This window comes from Ochotona curzoniae, unplaced genomic scaffold, assembly GCF_017591425.1.
Source record: "Ochotona curzoniae isolate NIBS_2020 unplaced genomic scaffold, NIBS_Ocur_1.0 scaffold_3208, whole genome shotgun sequence".
Lineage (NCBI taxonomy): Eukaryota > Metazoa > Chordata > Mammalia > Lagomorpha > Ochotonidae > Ochotona > Ochotona curzoniae.
This window is the reverse complement of record NW_024467106.1, coordinates 32,376,660-32,394,428: the sequence shown is the minus strand read 5'-3', so window position 1 is coordinate 32,394,428 and position 17,769 is coordinate 32,376,660. Positions and strand designations below refer to the sequence as shown.

The following is a 17,769-nucleotide window of genomic DNA, read 5'->3' as shown; positions in this document are numbered from 1 at the left end:
GGAGAAGAGTCATTTACCTTTGGCTAGGTGAGCATTAGTGATTCGCCCTTCCATCCCCAAAAACCTGGTAAAGAGATACTCACTGGTCCCTGACACAACCCATGCTGGCTACTGTATTGCTTAGCTAATTTGCCCAAGAAGCCACAAAGTACAAATGCCAGCCAGGAGGCTGCAGGCCTCATGATTTTAGAAGCTGCTCCTGGCCCTACCACCTAACATGGACAGAAGAAGGACACCTAGGGAGCACTGGAGCTTCAGTACTTTCAGAGCTGAACTCCACTAGAGCAGCGCTCAGAGAACCGGACATCCACACCTTCAGGTTCCAGGCCTGCTCCGACTGGGGAAAGAGTCTAAACAACCTGGGCCCTCCTGCTTTCTTTCTCCCATCTGGGTATCACATGGTTGGGCCTTAGCCATCGCCCACCTTGCGGCTGGGCAAACCCATCAATCAAGTAGCTCCGGGCCTGCAGGTATGGTCTCCCTTAGGCCTGGCCTCCCTTGCACCCGCGTAGTCCTCCCCCTTCCATCCCCTCCGCGCCGGCAGCGATGACATCATTCCTCCCTTGCCTCGGGGACCACGGACAAGCGGCAGGATCCGCGTCCTGGCCGACTAGGGCAAGCACGTAGGCCTAGAAAGGATGGGGGCTCTTCTGAGTCGGTGGGCACCGGCGGCTCCTGCCTGGCCCCACCTCCTCTCCTGGCGGTTCCAGAGCGCTCTCATGCACGCCTCTGATTCTCCACGGCACAGCCACTCACTCCCTCAACCCAGTCTACCTGGGCTCCTCTCCGGAAAAGAAGAGGCTCCCAACGCCCTGCACTGACCCCCTGCATCAACCGGGCTCGGGCCTCGGCTGCGCGTTCCTGTCCTTACACAGCCGGCCGCTGGGCAGGCCCTTCTCCTAAAAACCTGATGGCTCCTCCTCCTCCGCCCAGAGCATCACAGGCAGGCCTCTAGAGCTAAAGGCCTTCTCATCTCTCATCCCAACCCCTGGGCTTTGCAGCCCGTGGTGCCCTCTGACAGCACCCCTGCCATGCCCGCGGTGGACCTCCGCTACCGGCGGGCACCATTGTGTCCCCCCTCCAACCACCCGACAGAAGTGTTCTGCCTCCGCCACGACGCGCTCCACCCTTCCAGGTCCCTCGGCTCCCACTCGGTTGATTCTCCCACGATTTTCTTGTCTTGCAAGTTCCCTTCCCCCGGCCAGGCGTTTTCGGGGTTCTCTCTGCCCCATCTGACGACGCCCGCTCCACACAATCCTCCCCCACGGCCTCATTTCCTTCCTCCCCCCGGAGGCATCCCCTCCCGGCGCGGGCCTGCCCGCCGCCCGACCCCTCACCAGCGGCTGCATCTCCGAGTGCGCGGTGGGCACCTGGAACCGGTCGATTTCCTCCATCATGGTGCCGGCGGGAGAGCGGGCCGGGGGGCCGGGCGCGGCCGGGGACGCCGAGGGGACCGCACGGGGCGGCGGCCCCAGGAGCCCGGCAGAGACTGCAGGTTAGGCCGCCCCGGACGAGTCGGGCGGACAGGCGACCAGGCAGATGGAGAGGGGAGCGGGGGGCAGGAGGCTGTGAGGCCGGCGTGGCTCGGTGGGCTTGCCGAGCTCTGGCGCGGCCGTGGCCAGGCCGAGCCGCAGGTCCAGCCTCGCCTCCTCCTTCGCCGCCGCCTCCTGTCAGCAACTCAGCCACTGCGGTGACTCGGCAACTCCACTTCCGGGTCCGGGACACCGCCCGGATCCTGCATTATTCATGAGGAGGCGGTGTCTGAGCGCCTTGGTCCTGCCTACACGCTGTGCTAAAGGCGCGCAGCCACCGGACGCATTATTCCTGAAGGGGCGGGTCCTAGCGGGGCAGGCGGGTCCCCGCGCGCCCAGCCCCGCCTCCTTCACGCACCGAAAGGGGGCGCCGCAGGCGCCTGCGCCTTGACTGCCGGTCGGTTGCTGGGTAACCGCGTCAGGGAGGAGCTGATTCTGTCCTACAAGGACACCGGGCCCCAAACGACAGCCACTGTCCCCAAAGAACCCTTGCGACTGGGAATTGAACTGCAAGAGTCCGGATTTCCTGCGTGTGGTCAGGCGAGGGAGTGTTTTGTAGGTTCTCCAAGGGTTGCGGCAGTCCTGGCTTCTGTCAAGATGCCCCCAAAACAGCCTCGTAGGCAGGTAACTCACATCCTCACTTGCCCTCTCCTGATGAACTTTAACCTTTGCCTTCTGTGACCTCCTGTGACCACTGACCTTTGCTGCAACAGATCTGCTCTTACTTCCTCTGTAGAACCCCAATTTTCTTTCCCCCATGAACCCCAGCCCAAGCTCTCACTGACCTCTGACCCTGTCTTGCTCTCTGCCACGAATCCTGGCCTCCTCTCCCGTACTGCCTCAACCCATGGTTTTCAGCCTCCCTCTCATCTTTTACTATTCCTATTATTCAGTCCACAAAACCACCCGACCCGCCCATTCTCAGCCCCCACCCCTCCTTTCCACCGGTCTATTCCTCATTGCCCTCAGTTTCCTGTTTCAGAGGAGGTATCTGTGTATCCAGCGCTGGGCTAAGTGGGGATCCAGGTCTTGCCCATTTGGGAGTCTAAAAAGGAAACGCAAGGAAACTGTGCGAGGAACACCGAACAGGTCCTGTGCAGGGGCTGGGTTTGGCTTTTCAGTGCTAGAAGAGCTGTGAAGAGAGACATAAGCCGAGAAAGGAGAGAGACCCTCCCTCACAAACAGCACCATGCAAACACAGGCAGACCCCCAACTGTTTCGACAGTTTGTCTTGTATGTCTTTTCTGGCCCAGGGAAGTCTACTCTTGTGATTCATTCAGTGCTGTGGCCAGGCAGTGTCTCTTCTCACAGGAAGCCCAAGAGTCCCCAAGCCCAGAGTTCCACTTTCCTCCCCAGCATCACTGTGGAAGGGCAGGTAACGGCTGCTTGCGAAGCTCTCTATGATGAATCCATTGGGTCCTCAGGAACCAGTTTTCCCAAACCATTTATGAATGAGTACTCTAGGGCTAAGGTGCAATTTCACATTCTATAAAGTAAGGCTTCTGTTATTTTATGTTTGTCTCACTCAAGGCTAGCTATATTGAAGTTTGGAGAGTAAATTTGTGCCCATTCTATTTAGGACTCGGTTTGTGAGGGGGTTCTTCAAAAAGTTCATGGAAAATGTATATTATCAAAAAAAAAAAGCTGTGTAGGGATTTCAAAATTTTGCACCAAGGTAAACTTTGTTTTTAATTGTTTTGAGGTTCCCATGTTTTGATCTGACCTCCTTCATACCAGCCTTGGCATCTCTGCTTCTTGCACTTTACCTTGTGTAGCAGACAGACCTGATTTTTGGATCTCTGCAGGCAGTCACAGGGAGGCAGCTGGCTGTTCCTTCATGGCTGTGCCCTAGTTTCAGGCTGGGGTTGAACTGTGGTTTGAAACTCATGTGCGGTGGTCCTGCATATTGAATTTTAACTGGCAAGCAGTTTTAAAGATATTTATTTATTTATTTATTTATTTATTTATTTATTAGACAGAGAGAGAGAGAGAGAAGGAGGAGAGAGACAGAGAAGAGAAAGAAACTGTCATCCACTGGTTTATTCCCCAAGTGCCTTGAAACAGCTTGGACTGAGCCAGTTGGAAGATGGGAGGCAGAAATTCAATCCAGGTCTCCCTTGAGGGTGTCAGGGACCCAACCACTTGAGCATCATCTGCTTTCTGCCAGGGGACATGCACATTAGTGGGAAGCTGGAGTCATGAGCTAGAACTGGTATTGAATCCAAGTGTTCTGATGTGAGAAGCAAGGGTTTTGTTTTTCATTTTTTAATAACAGCTAGAATTTTCTTTTTTAAAATGTTTATTTGAAAGGCAGAAAGAAAGAGAAAGAGCGAGAGAGGGCTTCCATCACTGGTTTACTCCTCAGATATTCACAATAGCCAGGGCTGGGTCAGACTTTGGCCAGCAGCTAGGAACTCCATCCAGGTCTCCCATATGGGTGGCAGTATCCCAAGTACTTGAACTATCATCACCTACCTCCCAGGATGCATTAACAGGAAACCAGATGGAAGCAGAGTAGCCTAGATTTGAACTGGCTTTCCAAGAGGAGATGTGGGTTTCTCAAGCCATGGCTTAATAGATTGTACCACAATTCCCACTCTGAGATGCAAGGTCCTAAATGCTGGGCTACACCCCCACTCTGGCAGCCTGTTTTTGGATCAGTATCATTCAGATTTGGTTTACATACAATAAAATGGGCCATTTTAATTGTATGGGTTGAGAATTTTTAACGAATGTATACATACCTGTGAGCCACCAGCACGATCAAGATGCAGGGTACTTCCTCTAGCTCAAGAAATTCCTTATGCCTTGTCATGGTCATTTCTCCCTACCTCCTGTCCCACCGGCTCTGGGAACCACTGATCTGCTTTCTGTCACCAGATCACATTTGTCTTTTCTGTCAGCTTGCAGCTTGAACAAGCCTGGGGATGAGTTTCCCTATACTTGGAGGGGAAAACATCAGAGACTGGTGGCACTGAGACAGATAGCAGGCAGGAAGCAGAGAAACTGGGGGGTCTGCTACATACATCAGCACTATCCCCAGGAGGCAGCAGTTGTTTTATCACAAAATATTTATCAAAATAAGTGTTGGTACGTGGGGGTGTGCGAAAAGGCTGGGTTGTGTGAGGTTGCTGTATGCATCACCCTGTTGTCCCCGTAAAGTCCAGGTTGGGTCATTGCTAAGCAAGTATGTGATGTCCTAGAGATGTTTGAGACACTGTCCCTGTCCTCTGGGAATTTTGCTTAATGATGAAGACAGAACAAAGAAAAGGGATCCTAGGGCTGAAAGGGAGGGAGGACTGAAGGTTGGACCAATAGAAAAGCTTCAGGAAGGAGGGCTGCAGTGGTGAGGGAAGACCAGGATTAGGTTTCTTAGGGAACAGATGGGAGCTTAAACTCCATTTGTTTTTGTAACTCATTGATTGGGCATCATGGTAGCACCCTGTTGTTCTCAGAATAAAATCCCCCAAATCCAGCTTTCTTGGAATGGCCTACATGGTCCTGTTGTCCAGCCTTTTCCTCTTTCCTATTTGAATGTAGGTCCTCTGATCTTACCTATGAGGCTTCCACCACTGCAACACACTTTCTGGAAAGTGATGGCCACATTCGTCTTCTCCTCTGGGCCTCTGAAGCTACCTGGTACCGTCTTTTCTGTTCACTGCCTCCTGCTGTATTCCCCTCTGCTGCAACTGCCCCCTTCATCTCCTATTTAGACTTCAGGTCTCAGCTGGCTTTTATATTCTCCTCCAAGGGATTCAGGCCCTCTTCTGGAGCAAGAAAGGATGATATCCCTCTAGACTATAAACTCTGTTATGGCAGGGATCATGCCTGCTTGTTCATCATTGGTTCTCTCAAGCCTAGCACGATGCTTGAGTTATATTAAATTCTAAGAAAATGAATTAAATTTGAATTCTGAATGCAATGCGCTTTTCTTTGCAAATTTTCATCTGAGTGAGTTCAAAGGATAGAAAGCAGTAAGCCTGGGATGAGGCTCCTAGTGGAGAGTGATGCTTGAGGAAATGTCACCGTATAAATATGTTTTCCTTAGTTTGTGCTTATATCACAGCTAATAGGGCTATGAATGACTCAAGTTAGCCACATATGTCCATGCATAAAGAGCTAAGTGTTAGAGACTGTAAGACACAAAATATGGATGTTGTAAATTTTTATTCTAATTTGATAGTTTTAGAAAATGTTTATTTGAGTTGCAGAGAGACAGAGACTAGCAGACAAAGAACTCATACTTGTTGGCTCCTTCTTCAAATGCCTGCAGTGGCTGGGGCTGGACAGGCGGACACCAGGAACTGGGAATACAATCCAGATCTCCCACACGGGTAACAGGGAGCCGATTCCTTGAGCTATTACCTGCCTCCTCCCAGAATCTGGACTAGCAGGAAGCTGAAATTGGTAATGAAACGGACTCAAGCAGTGCTTCAATACTTCTTAACCTCCAGGCCAGATGGCTGCTTCTAACTTACTAATTATATGCAAGTACCTACTCTGTGCCAGTTATCATTCTAGATACTGGTGGTAAGAGATAAAATTAAAATGCTTGCTTTCCTTAAGCTTATCTTTTACTCAGAGTTAAACTGTCAGTAAACAATTCAAAACCGAGTTTATCAGATGGTAGTAGATGCCAAGGAGAAAAATAAATCAGGGAAGTGGACTAGAAACTTTAGGGAAGCAGAAAGTTATGACTCCAACAGAGGTTGAGGGGAGGTATCACGTAAGTGAATTTGAGCAAAGATTTGAAAGAAATGTGGGAGTTAGGAACCAGTTTTGTGGCATAGCAAGGTAAGCTGCAACCTGTGAAGCCAGCATCCCATATGAGCACCAGTTTGAGTCCTGACTGGTTTTGCTCCAGCTCCATGTCAATGCACCCAGGAAGGCAGTTTGGACTCCTGCTACCCATGTAGGAGACCTCATGGGGTTCTAGCCTCTTGGCTTCCACTCTTGGCTGAATCCCGGCCATTGTTGCCTCTTGGAAGGAGTCTTTCTTTGTCTCTCTGTAACTCTGCCTTTCAAGTAAATAAATAAACCTTAAAAAGAAGTGAGAGCTATTCAAGATCTAGAGTGGGGGAGGAAGGGGACAGGTTGGCGGCAGGCACATTTCAGACAGATGGTAGAGCATACCTAAAGTGCCTGAGATGGAAGCCTGCTACACATCCTGTAGACTAGCAAGGAAGGGAGAGGAAAGAGGCAGGAGATAAGGTCAGAGAGGGGTATCCCTTTACCATATAGGGTTAATCAAATAATCCATGGCATGTTACATTGGTCATGATGGAACGCCGTGAATCATAATTTAGAATTAAAGTGCATGAATGTCAGGCACCATAAAGCATGACAAGCTCCAAACCTTGCTGGTCATACCCCAATAGCGAAGTGTCCTTCCCTTTCTGAAAACTGTGAGAATGCCAGTTGGCTGCATGTGTGCATATGCAGGAGGGACTTTGCAGCATTGCCAAACATTGCCTGGCAGCCAGACTTCTTAGTAGAAAACCGAATTAGAGTCTTCTGTGAATTCCAGTTAAAAGCTAATTTTAGTTTATGACTAACAAATTTTAGTACCCTTTTATAACTCAGTTGGTTAACATGAAAGAAAAATCAAAGTCAGGAATTTTGCGTCAGTTGCCTATAACAACAACAACAATAACAACAAAGCAAAGATTCACATTTTGGATCATTTTATGGTCTCTCAAGAGGCCCTTCTGGTATAATCTAAATATTGTTCTAAGTGAAGGGTGACTTATATTCAGGGCAGGGGACACGCTTGGGTGCAAGGTGAAAGGAAAGTTCAATGTAATTTAGAGATTCTGAATGTGGCATGGGGCCTGGAAGACACAGAAGATAGCATAAAACATGAGCAGAATGTGGGGAAGCTGACTTGTTTTGTTTTTAAAGAGTTATTTCAAAGAGTTATTTATTTTTATTTGAGAAGCAAAATTACACAGAGAAGGTGAAATAGAAAGATAAGATCTTCAATCCTTCGATTCACTCAAAAAATAGCTGCAATGGCCAGAGCTGAGCTGGTCTGAAACTAGGAGCCAAGAGCTTCTTCTGGGCCTTCCATGTGGGTTCAGGGTCCCAAGGACTTAAGCCATCCTCTGCTGTTTTCCTAGGCCAATAAGCATGGAGTTGGAACAGAAGCGGAATAGCCAGGACATGAACCAGTGCTCATATGGCATGCCAGCACCACAGGGTCGAGGATAAGCCTGTTCAGCCATGGACTGGCCAGTTGACATGCTTTTATATTCCCAAATAAGAGAACCTTGCTTTTGTGACCTTTTACCTCAGTGTCATCTGTATGATCTTTCATCCCTTTACCTCTTAAATATCTCTGAAATTAATTTTTTTTTCTTATTCACTGCTGCCTCCCTAACACAACTATCTCTCACCTAGATTGCCGTGGAAGTCCTGTAACAGGAATTCCCTTCACCTATTCTTGCCTTTTCCAATCCATTCTCTACAGTGCAGCATCATTGATCTTTTTAAACTCTTGATCCGATTAGGCCATCTTCCATTCAGAGCCTTTCTATGGCTTCATTGTTCTTAGGATAGAAACTAGATTTGTTTTGATAACTGCAGGTTGTGGGCTAAGATCTGCCTTGGTCTCAAAAACTTGCATTACTGTCCCCCTCTTGCTGTGGTTTTCTTCTGTGTGCTGTTTCTTCTTTCTGGGATACCCTCTGCATTCTCTTTCATACATACTCTCGCTGCTAACATTTCAGCCACAACATCAGTCCCCACAACCTGTTCCAATGCCTCCTCTCCTGTTACTGAGATTAGTGTTAAAGTTCCTCTGTTATACAGTCTCATTGCTCTGTGTTCCTTTCTTCCATAGCAAGCATCAGTCTCATTTGTGATTATTCATTTATGTGTGTGAATATTTTAAATTTGTTATTCTTACCTTTAAGAATTTAATTTTTAATATTATTTACATAGTTGGGAGGGATGCGTGTGCATGTGGGCCTCTGATTAGAGTGGGGAGGGTAAAAATATGGAGGCACATGGGTGGGACAAATGTTTCAGTTCTTTTCTTTTTCTTAATATCCTGCTCTGCTATGGAGAGTTATTCTCAATTTTAGTTTACATGGAAGTAGATGTCACATTTTTCATGATACATATTTTTTAAAGGTTTGTTTATTTGTTTTTGAAGGTCAAAGTTCCAGAGAGAAAGGGTGGGGGTAGGGAGAGAGAGACAGAGAGAGAGAGAGAGAGAGAGAAGCTTCCATTTACTGGTTTACTCTACAGATGACGACAACAGCCAATGCTGAGCCAAGGTAAAGCCAGGAGCCAGGAGCTTCATCTGAGTCACCCATAGCGCCCAAACACTTGAGCCATCTCCGGCTGCTTTTCCCAGGCCATTAGCAGGGAACCGGATTGGAAGTGAAGCAGCCTGGTCTTGAACTGGCATTCATGTGGGATGCCTGCGTGGCTGGTCCCAACTTAACCCATCACACTTCAGTGCCAAAATTGATCACATGTAAATATTTGATGCTTATTATTAATCATATTAATTTATCGTATTCGTTTATGAGCCCCATATTCTTAACTTCAAACATGGTAACTACAATGTTAGAAGCAGTCAATGAATGATTGTTGAATAAATGATAGAATGTGGTAGGGAAACTAGCAGAAGTTAATCCCATGGAAGCATGTGGGATCAGGGAAGGGGATGCTAGTGCTTTATTTCAGGAGAATCAGGGACGATTTCTGGGAGGAACATAAGCATTTGAGGTTTGGACAAAGGAAGAATCCAAAATGGAGAATAAGAAACAATAAGATGTCATTAGGGAACTTAGAAAGATATGTTTCAGGGATTAAAAAAAAAAACTAGACTGAATTGAGCTAAGAGAGCAGTAAAGACTATATTGGCAAGGATTTTTTTTCTTTAAGTGAAAGGAGCACTTGACTGTATTATTAAATGCCAAAGGGAAAGAACTCTGAATGGAGAGAGAAGATGAAGATTAAGGAAAGATTCAATAGTGATTACAGTCAAGTCTCTGAGGAGGTGGATTGGATAAGCTGTGGACAGAAGGAGAAATACTTTGTAACAGAAGGAAAAGTATAGATGCAGATGATGATAACTGTGAGGTTTAGTGGCTGGAAGTTGAGAGCGTTTTTCTCTTCTCTTCTCCTAATAGTGTTATGGAATTCCTTCTGGAAGTGATAACTAGAAAACAAATTTTGCCAATGGCTGTTCCATTTTGTTATGATTACAGTCATGCTATTTTCAGAGTTATGGTCTGAGGTTTGTCATGCACAATTATCAGATTATGAAACAGCTGTGAGCATTTGAAGCCAGAATTTGCTCTCCTCCCTTGTGTACTATGGAGCCCCGCACGTTATTAGACCATGGTACATGCCAGGTACTTGAAAAATCATGGCACAGGGCTCTTGTGCTTATCACTGGGCTTTGCAGCCTGCAAGCTGATGCTGAAGAGTGATGTTGATTCTCTGGCTCCAGCTGTGAGCAAGCCACATGAAATTGTTTCCTGCCAGTTAGGAATTTCTGTAGAGTGTTCAGTCTTCCCAGCCAGCGAGCACTGACAGAGCTGCGTGTTAAGAAGCAAGCAGAGGACACAGCTGTTGATCCAGCTTTAGTGTTTCCCGCTGTGAGTGCCACAGCACTTTGTCCTACTCACAGAGTGTCTGGATTCTGGGTTGTACTGTGGGCTATGTCCTCCTTCGATCTCACCCCCTGTATTTGAGAATCCTGCCTGTGGGAATCAACTCAATGTTGCTTTTTATTTAGCAGTCTTCCTAGAGACTGGCACATAATAGTTGCTAAATCAATACTGGGTAGGTGAACAGTGACTAAACGAATTGGTTGATGAGTGAATAATTGAATGCTGGAAGGTATGTGCTTTAGCACTGACCTCTGGGCCAGCAGAAAACCAACTTGTGCTCCCACTCTAGTCCAAGCAGGCTCTCTCTGTTAATAAGGTAGGGGCCCTATCCTTGGTGTTAACCTTGCTTTCTAATTTTATTTTTTTTCTTCACAAACCCATTTTCACTTAATTTTTCAATGTGTTATGTATTCCGCTTCAAAGCTTGTTTGGGGACAAACTGGATAAAACAGCTTGCCGGTCCTTAGATGGACACCTGTCTTCTGTCTTTTGTTAATGGTTTTATTCCTTCTGCCTGGAATACCCAAGTCTTGTCTTTCTGCCCCTTATGGGACTAGTCTATATGAGACACATATATGTAACCTTTTGTACAAATTTATTTATTTATTTAAAATGGAGAGAGAGAGATCCAACTACCCACTTTCACTCCCCAGATGGTCACAACAGCCAGGGCTGGACCAGGCTGAAGTCAGGAGCCAGAGTCTCCATCCAGGTCTTTCACACAGATGATAGGAGCTCAGGTACTTGAGCCATTAGCCTCTACTTTTCAGGTTCATTAACAGGGATCTAGATCAGATACGGAGTAGTCAGAACTGAACCGGCACTTCAGTATGAAATGCCAGCATTGCAAGTGGCAGCTTAACTTGCTGCACCACAGTACCCACTCCTAGAACATGTAGACTTTAAGCTGCCAAAAAAAAAAAAAAACCAAAACAAAACAAAAACAACAACAAAAAACAGAGGTTCACTTAAACTGCCTCAAATAAATGAGATTGGGAGAAGGAGAAAGGTGTATATGTCAGTGAAGGCAGGGGGGTCGCGGGGAGAGTTGTAGGTGGTGTTGGAACTATTGAGGTAGCCTAGAATTGAAATTGTAAAGCTATTGGTTCTGATGCTGATGTTGGGATCAGGCTAATTTCTCCTTTATTTCTCATGAATTCTGCACCTCCCTTAGCAATTATGTTTCACCCGCTATTCTCATTTCCTTGCCAACCAGTTTTCCTAATGACTGTAGTGTGTTTCTAGCACACCATAGCTACTCTGGCCTCTCATCCCCCCACAAGCATTTCCATCAGTGTTTGCTTCAGCTGCAGCTGTTCTTTGTTGCCCTAGTCCAATCTTTTATAGAGGGAGTCTGATTGCCAGTAGCACATATGTTTGTGGTAGGCTAGGTCAGTGAGAGACAAAATCCTATGGCTTTCCCAGCAGCCAAAAGTGAGCAGAGCAATATCTCCAAAGAGGAGATACTCTTTTTCCTTGTCTCCTCCAGTGCATGATATTTATTTGCTTTACTCTGAAGTAACTTCCTGGTAAATCTTTCTGGTATTCTTTCTGGTAAATCTCTTTCTCCTGATTGTACAGAAAAGGGGCCTCAGATTTCTTCCAGTCCAACGCTTTCATTCAGGACTAATATTTACATTACAAAAGTTTCTGTCTTTTTTTTTTTACAAAAACCTTTATTGTATGATTTTAAAAATAGCATGTTTCTGCAATGAATTTTAAAATACAGTATACTTTGCATACAAGTCTTAAAGACATTGATGTAGGGGCCATACATTCTGGCCATGAAGGGATAGTTAAATTTGGACTTGCCCTCTGATTGTGAAAAACTGCAAACCCGGATAAAATAGATGGGCTAATTGGTTTAGGTATCAGTCAGTAGACAGCACAGGAAGGAAACACCTGCAGGAAGGAAAACACCCAACATAAGCCGTGTATTTACCCTCTCCATCTGCTTGGGGGAGATTTCATTTTTCTTTATTTGAAAAGTAGAGACATACAGAAAGATCTTTCATCTACTGGTCCATTCCTTAAATGCCTGCAGTAGCTCAGCCTGGGCCAAGCCAAAGACAGGAAACAGGACCCAATCCAAGTGTCCCACCTGAATAATGTGGCTCCATTTGTGCCTGCACCTTCCACCTCTCATATTTGTGTGAGCAGGAGACCTCCAGGATGGGATGCAGACATTTCCAAGTGGCATCTTAACTGCTGTGCCAAATGTCTATCTTCCAGGATAATTACTTCAGTATGGCTTGGGAAAATAGGAAAGGATAATAGTAACAGTAGGATAACCTAGATATTAGATTTATCAGCTGTTATAAATATATTTATTAATTTAAAGAACATGTTTTGATTGACAGAGGGGGAGTCTAAGCAAAAAGTGGAAACAATAGAAAAATAGAACATCAGAAATGAAGAGGTCATTGGATGGATCTAACTGCTGAATGTAAAGATGGATTTGTAGAAATGATTCAATCTGAGTAAGAGAAACAAGTTTGTTTTTTTATAAGAGAAGCAGTTATCTGTTGAAATATATCATCCATATGTTTGGAAGATATATATAGTTGGAATATCAGAAGGAAAAAGAGAGAAGAAAAATGTTTGAAGAAATAATGACCCCAATTTTCCCAAACTTGATGGAAAGCATGTGGGATAATTAGAAGATCAGTGATTTTCAAACACGATAAATACAAATAAAATAAAATCTGGTCCCCTAATAATCAAACTATAAAAGGCAAAAAACATGAGAGAAAAAGATCTTATAAATAGAGAAAAGTAACACCTTGAATATAGGGGAACAGTGGTTTGAATTATGATTGACTTACCATAAATGACAATAGACCAAAAGAAAATTAACTGGCATATTTAAATCACCAAAAAAATCACATGGTATAGCATGTTAAACTGCTACCTATAATGCTAGCATCCCATAGAGGTACCAGGTTGAGTCCTGGCTGCTCCAGTTCTGATCCAGCTCCTTGCTTGTTGTGTAAGAAAGGCAGTGGATGATTGCCTAAGTACATAGGCCCTTACCACCTATGTGGGAGATCTGGAAGAAGGTCCTGGCTCCTGGCTTCAGCAGAGCCCGGCCCTGGGTGTTATAGCTATTTAAGGAGTAAACCAGCAGATGGAAGCACTCTCTCTATCTCTAAACTCTGTCAAAAAACACATAAATCTTTTTTTAAAAGGGAGTGAAATATGTTTTCAGAAAACTAGAGTGCAGACAATCATGGTCATATCTTCACTGTAGGGAGTACTGAGGGAAGTTCTTCAGTTTCAGAGAAAATTACATCTGGTGGAAATTTTATCTATGGGAAAGACCAAAAAATATTAGTACTGCAATAACTGGGCAAAGACAAAAGACTAATTTTTTTTCTTCTAAAATAGTATCGTCATCAAGTGGAGATTACAATGAATATAGAAATAAAATATGTGACAACAATAAAACAAAGGACGAGATAGTGTTGGCAAGTGAAATTATGATGCCATAAAGTTATTACAGCCAAAGCAAAACAGAAAGTTATTATGTTGTAAAATATGAAGTGGTATAACAGTGGATACATATGGTAAACAAGAGATCAAACACACACTCATGTACTACACGTGCTACAAAAAAGCACAGTGAACAAATAGGGAAAATAAAATGAAATACAAAAAAAAAAAATCACTTTACCCAGAACAGAGGAACAAAAGCAGAAGGGGAGAAAAATAGAAAACAAAGAGCAATATGATAAATACAACAATATCAATATCTCCAATTAAGAGGCAGAGCTTATCAGGCTGAAGCAAGCTCCAACTAGATGTTGCCTATATTAGATACAGTTTAGAGATGCGGAAACATTTAAAATGAGAGAATGGAAAAAGTGTACCATGTAAAAAATAAGCATGTGAAATCTAGGTGGCTGTTGTTGTTAGACAAAGTAATCTTTTTTTTTTAATTTTTTTAATTATTTTTTTTATTGGAAAGGCGGATATACAGAGAGGAGAGACAGAGAGGAAGATCTTCTATCCGATGATTCACTCCCCAAGTGAGCCCAACGGCCGATACTATGCCGATCTGAAGCCAGGAGCCTCTTCCGGGTCTCCCACGTGGGTACAGGGTCCCAAAGCTTTGGGTCATCCTCGACTGCTTTCCCGGGCCACAGGCAGGGAGCTGGAAGGGAAGTGGCGCCCATATGGGATCCCGGGCGTGCAAGGCGAAGACCCTAACCACTTGCGCCACCGCGCCGGGCCCTAGACAAAGTAATCTTTAAGGCCTTATTATTTCATAGAAAAACAGGGGCCATTCATAATGATAAAAAGTAAATTCAAGAGGGAAACACAAGGTTACAAAATCTATGGATCTATTAATAAACTCTAAGGTCTCTGAATCAACTGGCAGAACTTAAAGGGAAATAGAGGTTCTACAGTGACAGGGATTTTTTTTTAAAGATTTACTTTATTTTTATTGGAAAGTCAGATATACAGAGGAGGAGAGACACAGAGGAAGATCCTCCATCTGCTGATTCACTCAGCTGACTAATCTTCCATCTCCAAGTGCCAGGATCCCATATGGGCGCCTGTTCATGTCCCAGCTGCTCCACTTCCCATGCAGCTCCCTGCTTGTGGCTTGGAAAAGCAGTGTAAGATGTCCCAAAGCCTTAGGACCCTGCACCCACATGGCAACCCATAGGAGACTCCTGACTTCTGGGTTCAGATTGACTTGCCTCCAGCTGCTGTGACCATTTGCATGATAAACTAACAGATGGAGGGTCTTTCTCTCTGTCTCTGCTTCTCTCCATAACTCTAACTTTCTAATAAAAATAAATCCTATTTTTAATTAAAGAGCATACTTCTAACATCATTGGTTAAAAATATCACAGAGGAAATTAGAAAATATTTTAAATTGAATTGTAATGAAAGTATGTGCATCAGAAATTATAAAGGTGCTGCCAATGATATGCTTAAGCATTGGCTTTAGATGCTTGTTAGAAATGAAGAAAATTTGTGGTGGGACAGCTCCCATTATGGCATAGTGAGAGCCAGGAGCTTCATCCAGGTCCCCCATGTAAGTAGCAGGGGCCCAAAACTCTTGGATCATTTTCTGCTGCTCTCCAAGGCGCATTTGCAGAGGCTGGATTAGAAGTGGAGCAGCCAGGACTTGAATTAGTGGTTAAATACTCACCTTGCATATGCAAGCATCCAATGTGGGCACTGATTTGTGTCCTGGCTGTTCCACTTCCCATCTAGCTTCCTGCTGGTGGCCTGGGAAAGCCATAGAGGATGGCCCAAAGCCTTTGGACCCTGCATCTGCCTGGGAGATCCAGAAGAAGCTCCTGGCTCCTGATTTCCGATCAGCTCAGCTCTAGCCATTGTGGCCATTTGAGAAATGAACCAGCAGACAGGAGGTCTTTCTCTCTAGAATCTCCTCTATATAAATTTGCCTTTCCAAAAAATAAATAATAATAATAATAATAAATCTTAAGGGTGTCTCTCCCTGTATCCTTTGAAGAGGCACCCCACTTCCAGCTTTCTCTTGTGAGGTGCTTTCCCTTTGCCTCTTCTTTCTAGGTTCATCTGATCACTTTGTAAATAAAACTTCTCTGTCTTCAATGGGTTTCTTTTTATTATTATGTTAAGCTGAGGAAAGAACCCACCGAGCTTTTCTGGCAACATAGTTTCCCTAGAGCCCAACGTGGAACATGGGGCAGTGCGTGAAAAGACTTAGACTGGAGCCACAGTCAATTCAACTGAGAGACTTCACAAGATGCCTGCTTGTAGCCTGGGAGGGCAGTAGAGGATTGCCCAAGGCCTTGGGACCCTGCATCCATGTGGGAGACCTGGAGGAAGCTCCTGGCTCCTGGCTTTGGATCGGCTCAGCTCCAGCCATTACAGCTATTTGGGAAATGAATGATGACAGAAGATCTTTGTCTCTCCTTCTCTCTGTAATTCTGACTTTCCAATAAAAATAAGTAAATTTTTAAAAAAATTGCACACCCACACAACATATAACACACACAACAATAAATCTTAAATATTTTCTGCAAAGCAACCCCAGAAGAAATCATTTTACTGATGAGTTGTATCAGATGTGCAAGGACTAAATGATACCAATATTGCAATTTTCAGGAAATAGAGATAATAGAATGATTTTCAACTCATGTTAGCATAACCCTGATGCAAAAACCAAAGCTAGTATACATAAAGAAAATGATAGGTTGATATCCCTCATAGAAACAAATGTGAAACATCATTAAATAAAATATAAAATCTGTTCCAGCAACATATAAAAAAGAATAATGTATCAGAACAAGGGGGTTTATCTCAAGAACACATAGGTAGCTCAACATTAAGAAATGACTTGAAGTTCAACATCGCTCAAAAACATTGTTACAAGGGTCAAATGAGATAATGTACTCAAAAAAGAAAAAAATGTAACCTGAAAGATGCTATACAACTAGAAAACACTTTGTTGTCACCCTCTGCTGTGACACCCTGAAGAGCTGTCGGCTATTTTCTGATAGGGAATTCCTTGGACTTGGGCAACACACTTTCAATTATTCCTTATATTACCTCAGAATAGAATGCACTTGTTTTGCATGACAGACCATGTGGAGTAATGAAATAGTGGCTGCCACAACTTCTACATTGCCTTGGTACTTCAGGCTGATTGTGTACTGGGTTCTGAACTAGTGCTCTTCATGCATTGCTTGTTTTATCCTCAAAGTAATTCTACTTTACAGATAAGAGAGTGAGGGTTTGAGACCAGATACCTTGGCCAAGTGCTCACAAAAACTTTATAACAGAGCCCATAGCTTAGCCAGGGCTTACTCTAGGGGACTCCAGTTCTCAAACCCTATGCTGTCTTGCTTCCCACAGCCTTATCTGGGAAGGGCTCCCTAAAGTTGGCTCTGCCCTCTTGGATTTCCAGGCAGGCATGGGGCTGATCTTATATCTCCTTTTCCTACATTATGAGTATTGTGCTAACATTGCAATAACAAGGGAAACCCTCAATTTTTGATTTTTAAAAAGAGTGCTTATTGGAAAAGCAGAGTTACAGAGAGAGATCTTTCATCTGTTGACTCACTCTCCAAATGGTTGCCAGGGCCAGAGCTGAGCCAGGCCAAAGCAAAGAGTCAGGAGTTTTTCCAGATCTCCCACATGGATCTAGGGGCCCAAGTACTTGGGTCACCTTCTGCTGCTTTTCCAGGCATATTCGCAGGGAGCAGCGGGTTTTGAACTGGTAGAATCTCAAGTGGCAGCTTTGCCAGCTATAACATAGTGTTGGCCTCTATTTGTTGATTTTTAAGTTCTTGATGAGTACTCTAAATTGTAAAAGTAATGTGCATCCACGTTAAACATACTTAAAATATTACAATGAGCATAACTCCCTATCTCCACAATTCCCTGGTACATTGCTTGTATAAAACCACCATTAACAGATTCTATGTATTCTTCAAGAAATAGTTTAGGTCCATGCAAATACACTTACATGCATTTTCTTAAACTAGGCAATGGATCATCTACTCCTATAAATTGCCTTTTTTACTTAACAATATAGCTTGGAGAGCTTTCAATAACATGTACAAAAGGTTTACTTCATTCTTTTTATTTTTGTTGTTTTTTTT

The 17,769-nt window shown here is 44.4% G+C and overlaps 2 protein-coding genes across 6 annotated transcripts in view; one reads left to right on the top strand and one right to left on the bottom strand.

Annotated features, from left to right (window-relative positions):
• Nucleotides 1–1,697, bottom strand: part of FAM219A (family with sequence similarity 219 member A) — a 54,198-nt gene extending 52,501 nt beyond the window's left edge. For 2 of the 5 annotated variants that reach the window (XM_041004277.1, XM_041004281.1), the window contains exon 1: nucleotides 1,338–1,676. In XM_041004277.1, coding sequence (XP_040860211.1) covers nucleotides 1,338–1,397 — 60 coding nt within the window. In that variant the 5' untranslated portion in view covers nucleotides 1,398–1,676. Of the gene's footprint in view, nucleotides 1–1,337 lie in introns of all 5 variants that reach the window. The other 3 variants (XM_041004278.1, XM_041004276.1, XM_041004280.1) reach the window with 3 other exon arrangements.
• A 421-nt stretch (nucleotides 1,698–2,118) lies between these two features.
• The window catches only part of DNAI1 (dynein axonemal intermediate chain 1), a 60,573-nt gene continuing 44,922 nt past the window's right edge, over nucleotides 2,119–17,769 (top strand). Inside the window, exon 1 of the mRNA XM_040963178.1 lies at nucleotides 2,119–2,156. Coding sequence (XP_040819112.1) covers nucleotides 2,130–2,156 — 27 coding nt within the window. The 5' untranslated portion in view covers nucleotides 2,119–2,129. The remainder of the gene's footprint in view (nucleotides 2,157–17,769) is intronic.